Source organism: Doryrhamphus excisus, chromosome 6 (genome assembly GCF_030265055.1).
Source record: "Doryrhamphus excisus isolate RoL2022-K1 chromosome 6, RoL_Dexc_1.0, whole genome shotgun sequence".
NCBI classification, from domain to species: Eukaryota; Metazoa; Chordata; class Actinopteri; order Syngnathiformes; family Syngnathidae; genus Doryrhamphus; species Doryrhamphus excisus.
This window is the reverse complement of record NC_080471.1, coordinates 1,586,840-1,596,435: the sequence shown is the minus strand read 5'-3', so window position 1 is coordinate 1,596,435 and position 9,596 is coordinate 1,586,840. Positions and strand designations below refer to the sequence as shown.

The 9,596-nt window shown below is 40.7% G+C and overlaps 1 protein-coding gene across 1 annotated transcript; it reads left to right on the top strand.

Moving 5' to 3' along the window:
- The first annotated feature begins 428 nt into the window (after positions 1 to 428).
- cotl1 (coactosin-like F-actin binding protein 1) lies at positions 429 to 8,007 on the top strand. Its single transcript, XM_058076393.1, has 4 exons — positions 429 to 790; positions 1,440 to 1,522; positions 6,553 to 6,710; positions 6,888 to 8,007. Exons 1-4 carry the CDS (start codon positions 714 to 716, stop codon positions 6,996 to 6,998), a joined length of 429 nt encoding a protein of 142 aa, XP_057932376.1. The 5' UTR covers positions 429 to 713; the 3' UTR covers positions 6,999 to 8,007.
- Positions 8,008 to 9,596: the final 1,589 nt, after the last annotated feature.

Below are 9,596 nucleotides of genomic sequence, written 5' to 3'. Positions count from 1 at the left end.
TACTCCAGAATGATAGGGTTTTAAACCCTGTGGTGATATCAATGTAGCACAGGATGATATCAAGGTAATACTGGATGATAATGCTCCTTTGTGCCACTTTTGAGGAAGGGAAAAAAATTACTGAGAAAATGAAAAATACACTTATAAATTGGATCAGAATGCAAGAATGAACAATGTAGTCCTCGCCCTGTAGAATAAACAAATGTTACAGCGATGTGTAAAGTGTAAAACGACTTTCCGCAATAATAATAATAATAATAAATTGAGAAATAAATAGATTTTATAATTTACAAATTGTGTAGATATAATGCTTCTCAGCATTTACACAATACTACACGTTGTAAGTCGTTAGTCATATGCCATTATTTTGATAATCCCGCACAGAGATTGCAACGACACCGACTATTCACAGAAGGCGGAAGTGTCTCCACTCGTGTTTAGCTGAAGCTTGATTGAGTCACAGGCACATCACCAACGCCCATTAACGGAACCCATATAGGAAATGCGCCAAGCCTCCGTGAGAAGTCTATACTTATTCCGTTTTCGACCCGTTCATCTTCGGTGCTGCGGTTATCTGTGCGATATTTGTACTTTATCTGATGTATGACATCGACTGTACAAGTTAGCCGCTCCGTTCACTGCATGACAAGCTAGCTCCGGGTTCGGAATACGTTCACTTCAACTGTCTGAACTCCCTCGTTATCCGGAAAAAAATGGCAACCCAGATTGATAAAGAGGGTTGCCGGGAGGCTTACAACCAAGTCAGAGACGACAATACGGACATCAACTGGTGAGTGTGTACTCTTTATGTTACAGACTTATCATATTTTGACATTGTGTCATACTGAAAGCCTACACTGGGGATGTACCATTTCGAATGCGCATCAATCAATTTCTTCCGCGAAACAATCTAGTTCCCGTTATGAAGACGTCCCTCAGAGCTCGTAACTGTGTTATTAGTTTATATATGGAATAGCTGTATACACCATATATGTAGATAATATGTATCAAGATTTATTTTGTCATACATACATGTCAATTTATTAAAATAGCGTATTTTTTGGAAACAAAGACCTGATTTGTCTCGCTGCCTGGCTTGTGAAGCCGGAATTCTTGTGCATGTCCATACAAGAATATTGGCTGAAATACAAAAATACACGCAGGTTTGTGTTGCCCTGCCCCTTTCTGAGTGCAGGCCTGGCGGAGTAGAAGTAATTTCCTTTGTCCTGAATTCAGATGGGATAACATGATGGTTGTGACAATTAACACACTGCTGCCACACAAGTGCCACCTTGCATGGGCGTCTGGGACATTTTGTTTGTCTGTGGCCTCACACAATGCGGCTGTTGTGGGTGAACACATTGTGAGAATACATCACAAATGGAATGGCTTCAATGCTCATTGTCTCTTCTCCACTTCTCCACTTCTCCATCTTGCAGGGCTGTATTTAAATACCAAGGCTCCAGGATTGTGCCTGCAGAGCAAGGGACTGACTATGAGGAGTTAAAAAAGATGTGCACAGGTGAGCGGATGGAGTTGAACGCCACTCTATGAGTGCAAGCATGAAAGTTTTGCATGTTGTCATTTTTTTTTTTTTTTTGCGTTGCTGCTATCCCCCGAAAGCCTGCGAAGCAAACGGCTTGACTTAGCGACACGCTAATCTTTTAAGACTTCACTCTGTCAACCATTGGCCTGGAGGAGGCCCGAACATGCACACCAGTTAGCTGTGTTGCGTTGCATAAAATCAGCCACAATAGTCCTTTGCCCCATTTGTTTTTTTTTTAACATGATCATTTGTACGACCAAGGAATGGGGAAGTCCACTTCAGTCACATTCAAATTGCACTCAAAATGTTACTCAGAGATAAGAGAGGAAGTTTGTGTTGTTGCAAAAAAACATGGCGATGACTTGCTTCCTCTGCAGTTAACAACATAGCGTAATAATTCATTATTATTATATCAGTATTTGTTATCTAGATGACACCAGTTCACAACAGAAGTCATGTAAGATAGCAGAACATCTGTAATATGAACTAGCAGCAATACAAGCATGTATTTGTTATTTAAAAAGCTATTGAAATTATCCATTCATCATATAATTGCAGTAATTGCTGGGGAATTTGGGCTGCATGTGTCGCTGTGTTTGCTAAAAGTGTCCCTGAATGCAGCGGCAAATTGTGTCTGAGGAGTTACGCGACGCACATGAACGCATTTTAGAAAAAAAATGTTTGCTAATTTTGCTTGGAGAGTATGAAGTATCAGGCTGCACGGCGGTCGAGTGGTTAGCGCGCAGACCTCACAGCTAGTTCAATCCCACCCTCGGCCATCTCTGTGTGGAGTTTGCATGTTTGCATGTTCCCCCCGTGCATGAGTGGGTTTTCTACTCCGGTTTCCTCCAACATTCCAAAAACATGCTAGGTTAATTAGCCACTCCAAATTGTCCGTAGGTATGAATGTGAGTGTGAATGGTTGTTTGGCAAAATATGTGCCCTGTGATTGGCTGGCCACCAGTCCAGGGTGTACGCCACCTCTTGCCCGAAGACAGCTGGGATAGGTTCCAGCAACCCCCGCAACAGAAAATGAATGAATGAATGAATAATTACACTTTTAAATTAATTCAAATTAATCACCTTCTAAATCTATGAGAGATTTTTTTTTTTCTGCTGTATTTTATGAACAGAAAGTCATTTATTGAAATTCAAGCCGCAAATGGCCCCAGGACTGCACTTTGGATGCTACTCTACTTATTTATATATATATTTTTATTTTATTCAGGTATTCACACATACAAAAAAGACAGTCAAAAATTTTTCGGATTAAATTATTTATCCATCCATCCATCCATCCACATTTGGACAAGGAAGGTGGGGAAAAAAACGCTCGCAGCTGGGATAGGCTCCAGCACCCCCTGCGACCCTCATGAGGATAAGCGGTAGAAAATGAATGAATGAAAAAAGTATGAAGTATCCATTATCTGACTGGAATCTTTGGTGTCCCAAATCTAATAAAAGAAAGACTAACCCCTTCTTAATAGTATCTGAAATACAAAACCAACAATACAGCTTCGTTTTCGGGTGAATCTCCACTCTCAAGTGGCTGTGCGGGGATTGATTTGAACGCCGATATTAATGAAATCTTCGAGACGAAACGCTCGTAATGCACAAAGTAATCATTCAAGCGCACGTATTTGTTGATTTGATGCACGCAGAGCAGGGAACAACTTGCCACTCTGACTCTGCTGTGGTCTCCTCACACTGTGAGGCATTCAGGTGCACTCGTAATTTTGAGTGTTAGGTGCTAATTTTTAAAAAAATTCATATTCACATACCCCTTATGGCAAATGACGTACCCCAATTGGGGAACCACTGCTCTAACCCAATCAATGGCTGTTTCCCATAAGAAATAACGTAAATCAAATTAATCTGTTCCATAAAACCAAAAATGTCAACACAAAATATGTTTTTGTAGTTATACAATTTTAGTTTTACATGCCTAAAACAGGGCGGCTAGGGTGCTAGGTTAATTGGCCACTCCAAATTGTCCATAGGTATGAATGTGAGTGTGAATGGCTGTTTGTCTATATGTGCCCTGTGATTGGCTGGCCACCAGTCCAGCGTGTACCCCGCCTCTCGCCTGAAGAAGACAGCTGGGATAGGCTCCAGCACCCCCGCGACCCTTGTGAGGAAAAAGCGGTAGAAAATGAATGAATGAATGCCTAAAACAATTTAAAGTCATTGAAGATGTCATTAATGCCAAAGACACGAACACCACCTTCCTGTTTTGCCATGAGTTAGTTCTTGAATTTAGTATTTAGAATTGAGTTTCTCACCTCAGGTTCGCTGCTTTTCTTTTGATCACGGTTGCACAATAATCCAAAAAGAAAGTAGCACCCGCCAGCATTTTGGCAAAGACGGTGCGCAACATTTATTGAATCCAAGAAATAGCCCGTGGCAAAACAGGAAGGTGGTGCCTGTGTTGATCTCGCCGCCACATTGTTTGGCAACGATCGCATCTTCAATGAAAGGTTTGAGGGATTGTTTGAGGGACGTTCAAGTACGTAAGCTCGTGTAAGCGTTGTGCGGATGCGCTACGTGACTCTGCTGTTATTATTCAATAAAAATAGGAGAAACCCAATCATATGGCCACCCTAATTTGACTCTCTTGGAGGTATGCCTTGTGTTTTTGCTGTGTCATCTTTGCAGTTGTTTTTTTGTAGTGTGTGTAGTGAGGGGGCCTGGGTTTGTTTGCGGAGTCAGCATCGCTGTATAAAGAAGACAACCTCGGAGTCCAGCAAAGGAAGGAAGTGCCGGGGTTGTCGGGAACCTTTGTGCTTGGCATATGAGTGTGCAGGAATCATAGTTACGTATAAGCCGACGGTGCAAATCTCCATAGAGCCTTTCTATTTTGACATAGATGACGACTTTCACACCACTCTGTCCGTCCAGGATCTCCATATTGTTGTCCTCAAAGGAATGTCGCTTCTCTTTGAGATGTAAATGAACTGTGGAGACTGAGCCCTCCTATGTTGATCCATGTGATTGTGTCCTTGTTGCTTGGTCCCCCCAATGTAGAGATCAATGCATTCCTCACCACTCCGCACTGCAGACTGAGGTTTTTTTGTGTTTAATTCTATTTTTTAAATATGCTGTTGGCCGCAAATGGCCCCAGGACCGCACTTTGGACGCTATTCTACTTTAAAGGTTTTAAATTTTTTTATTTTATTCAGGTATTCACACATACAAAAGAAGCTCAGACTGATTAAATTATTTAATCAGATTAATTACACTTTAAAATTAATTCAAATTAATCACCGTCTAAATCTATGTGAAAAAAATGCTCATTTGCTACTCTACTTTAAAGGATTTTTATTAAAGGATTTTTATTTTTTTTATTTTATTCAGGTTTTCACACATACAAAAAAACAGACTGATTAAAATATTTAATCAGATTAATTACACTTTAAAATTAATTCAAATTAATCACCTAAATGCTCATTTTTGCTGTATTTTATGAACAGAAAGTGACAGGACGGCATTGTATACACCCCAATTTCTCCAGTCATTTAATGAAATTCAAGCCGCAAAAGGCCCCAGGACTGCACTTTGGACGCTACTCTACTTTAAAGGTTTTAAAAAAAAATTATTTTATTCAGGTATTCACACATACAAAAAAAGCTCAGACTGATTAAATTATTTAATCAGATTAATTACACTTTAAAATTCATTCAAATTAATCAACGTCTAAATCTATGTGAGAAAAATGCTCATTTTTGTTATATTTTATAAACAGAAAGTGACAGGACGGCATTGGATACACCCCAATTTCTCCAGCCATTTATTGAAATTGAAGCCGCAAATGGCCCCAGGACCGCACTTTGGATGCTACTCTACTTATTTTTATATTTTTTTTATTTTATTCAGGTTACTCTACTTTAAAGGTTTTATATTTTTTTTTAATTTTATTCAGGTAATCACACAAAAAAAACCCAGACTGATTGAATTATTTAATCAGATTAATTACACTTCAGACCTCACAGCGAGGAGACCAGGGTTCAATTCCACCCTCGGCTATCTCTGTGTGGAGTTTGCATGTTCTCCCCGTGCATGCGTGGGTTTTCTCCGGGTACTCCGGTTTCCTCCCACATTCCAAAAACATGCTAGGTTAATTAGCGACTCCAAATTGTCCATAGGTATGAATGTGAGTGTGAATGGTTGTTTGTCTATATGTGCCCTGTGATTGGCTGGCCACCAGTCCAGGGTATACCCCGCCTCTCGCCCGAAGACAGCTGGGATAGGCTCCAGCAACCCCCGCGACCCTTGTGAGGAAAAAGCGGTAGAAAATGAATGAATGAATGAATAATTACACATTAAAATTAATTCAAATTAATCACCTTCTAAATCTATGTGAGAAAAATGCAAATTTTTGCTGTATTTTATGAACAGGAAGTGACAGGACGGCATTGTATACACCCCAATTTCTCCAGTCATTTATTCAAATTCAAGCTGCAAATGGCCCCAGGACCGCACTTTGGACGCTACTCTACTTATTTTTATATTTTTTTTATTTTATTCAGGTATTCACACATACAAAAAAACCCAGACTGAATACATTATTTAATCAGATTAATTACACTTTAAAATTAATTCAAATTAATCACCTTCTAAATCTATGTGAAAAAAATGCTCATTTTTGTTGTATTTTATGAACAGGAAGTGACAGGACGGCATTGTATACACCCCAATTTCTCCAGTCATTTATTCAAATTCAAGCCGCAAATGGCCCCAGGACCGCACTTTGGATGCTACTCTACTTATTTTTATATATTTTTTATTTTATTCAGGTATTCACACATACAAAAAAACAGAATTTTTCGGATTACATTATTTATCCATCCATCCATCCACATTTGGACGAGGAAGGCGAAGATGGTGGGAAAAAAACCCACACAAGCACAAATTCCCACCCAGAACCGAAGCGCTACTGCATGCTCTCAACTTTGAGTCAAGATTCCGCTCCCCAAGACTCGCTCACTTCTCACTATCCCCCCCCTCAGATGACGCTCGTCTGTTTTGCTTCCTGCGGATCATGACGGGCGACGCCATGAGCAAGCGAGCCAAGTTCACCCTCGTCACCTGGATTGGGGAGAGCATCAGCGGGCTGCAGCGGGCCAAGATCAGCACTGACAAAGCGTTGGTGAAAGAGATTGTGCAGGTCAGTATCTGTCGAGTATCTGGCGCTTGATGTTCCAACTAAATAAAGGTTATTATGAGAGAACATTAGTACGGTCTCGTTATGGTATGGAAGCTAACGGTACATCATAATTATGCCATAAAACATCCAAATTACGAGATCCGTCCATCAACTTCAACCGGTTATGGCTTTCCGCAGAACTTCGCCAAGGAGTTCATGATCAGTGATGCAAAGGAAGTGGACGAGGACTACCTTCGCACGGAGCTGAAGAAGGCAGGCGGAGCCAACTACGATGCCCAGGCCGAGTAGACAAGTGTCATTTTTTTTTTTTTTTTTTTTTTTTAAGGAGGTTTACGGGAGGAAACGATGTGATTGGAGGTGTTGGCTGAGAAAATAACACAAAGAATAGACTGAACATCCTTTTTAAAACCAAGCCCCAAATAAAAAGCCTCACGGGGGGGGGGAGACAAAGATGGGGACCTGCTAACTCGTTGAGTCACACTTTTAAGAATTCTTCTCATAGTTTTATTTTATTTTTTTTCCCAGTGCTGATACTTCTTTAAAGTACTTCATTAGCTAGGGAAGCCACCACAACTTAGATGTGCGACCTGTTTGTTAGATTCCAAAAAGCCTTATTAGACGACGTCGAGCCAAGACGGTGGAACCCGGGCTCAAGACAAATCCATCGCAAAGTCGCGAATACGAAATGTGCAAGTAATGGCTAGTTTCGCTTATATCCGCAAGGGACGTCGGCTTAAACGGGTTCCACTGTACCCAGTTATGGTTTAAATATAATAATAATATAACATACCTTCATTTGGGGAATGAAGGAATGAATCACGATTGAATGTTTTGTTTATACAACGTTAGATACGAATGTCAAAGATACCAGTCTTAGCTAGCAGCAGTTTGTGGAAGAAAAGTCCAACGTGAAAGAACGGGTGGGGGGGGGCACACATTTTAGCGTGAAGCACAACGCCGAGGCTTGCATTACTCATTCCAGCCTATTTCGACCGTGAACGTGGAGACAAAGTGCACTCGACATTGGGTGCTCGACTGAACAATGTTTGATTTTTACAATTCTACAAAATATTTTTAACCTTAAAATTGCCGTTTAATGATTCCATTAGCGTATTCACACCAGACGGCGTCATATGGCAGGAAATTCTTAATTTTTCCATGGATGGTAAATAAAAACAGGATGAGTGTCCAATGTTTACACAGAAAGACACGCTATAAACCTTGCAATCCTGCCTGCACTCAGTGTTTTCCCAGCGTCCGACTCTTTTTTTTTAATTGTTATTTTTTATTTTTTTTTTTTAAATAATTTTCCACAATCGTCAAACTTAGTAAATATTTATCGGTTCAAAACACCGTCACGGCATAAAACACGGGAAATGCACGATTTTCTGCTTTGGCACTCGAAGCATCATTAGCCACGTTTACATGACATTTTCCTCTTTCCGAATGGAATCTTTCCGAATGACGTACCAGAAAACGGTGTATACATGGAAAGGAATATTCCAATCTCCTGTCTACATGCGCCGCTGTAATCAAACGGAATATTCAATGCGCAGTAAAACGTAAACAACATCACGTGATTTATCAAAGATGGCGGACCAGACGGTGATTACCACGGTTGTTGGGACAGTTGCTACGCTTTTTCCGATTCAGCGGGTACAAGGTACCTCAATCGGATTCGGGAAAGGAATATTCCACCCATGTGAATCCAATTATATATTCATTGGGATTGGCACTTTTCTTTCGGAATTTCGGAGACTTTTTCCGTTTGAGCAAATAACCCAAATGGAATTGGAATATTTGGGTCCATGTATACGTGGCTATAGTATAGTACAGTATAGAAAAAAGTGACAGTGTATAAATGGACGATACTGCAAATTTAGACAAATACAACGCCAGTACTCACACGTTTTACTTGGAATTCTGACATTATTAAAAGATTTAGCCTGGAATTTGTTGATCATGATTACAATCAAAAATAAAACACGGGACAAAGATATCAATCTTCTTTCAGTCAATCAATTGGGATCAATCATCCCACCCCTACATTTAAAGGGGGGGGGGATTGTGTATGTAAATATTCTACATGAACGCACAAAGAGGACAATTACAGTAGCCGTTGGGATGATTTCGGAAGTTTTCCCCCGGTGTCTACTCTGTCGGAACACATTTGACTGCCTTCGAGCTTGTTGACAGCACACTGTGATTGGGGGGGGGGGGGGGGGGGGGGCGCCTCACGTGGGTGGGAGGGCATCCATCCACTTGAAAACGTTTGATCACGGTAAAGCTGTGATGAGGCGGCCTTCAGTCGTAGCATCTCTCTTTCTTTTCTTTCTTCCACTTTCTCTGACTTTGTTTCTAAGGACGTTGACACTTTTGAATTTTGGTAGATGACATTTCAAAATTGAAGGGGGGGGGGGGGGGGAGTGAACGGGCAAAACAAAACAAAACAAAACAAAAAAAAAGTCATTTGAAAATAAAATTGATGTTTTTTTTTCCGAAACCTGTTTCTTGAGTGAATGAGTGAAGAATTTCTCGTTTTTTCATATCCACCTGTGGCATGAAACGGAACAGAATGATTATTCACATTTTCACCCTTAAATAACTGTTAATAGTTATCCTCCCTATCCGTGTGGAAGTGGTAAGTTTTTGGCTATTTAAGTTGAAAGGAAATAACTTGAAGGCTACCGTTTAGGTCGCTAGCTCTCTAGTTTGCGAGTTAGCATGTGTCTCAAGACACCACCCCCACCCCTCATGCCTGGGCCTGGGACAAGATACCTGTTTGCCCCCCCCCCCTGTCAACGGCCCTGTTCTACACTGATCAATAGGTGTCACTAATGTAACTATTGTTATGATCAGACATCAGCCAAAACAGGAAGTACAGTA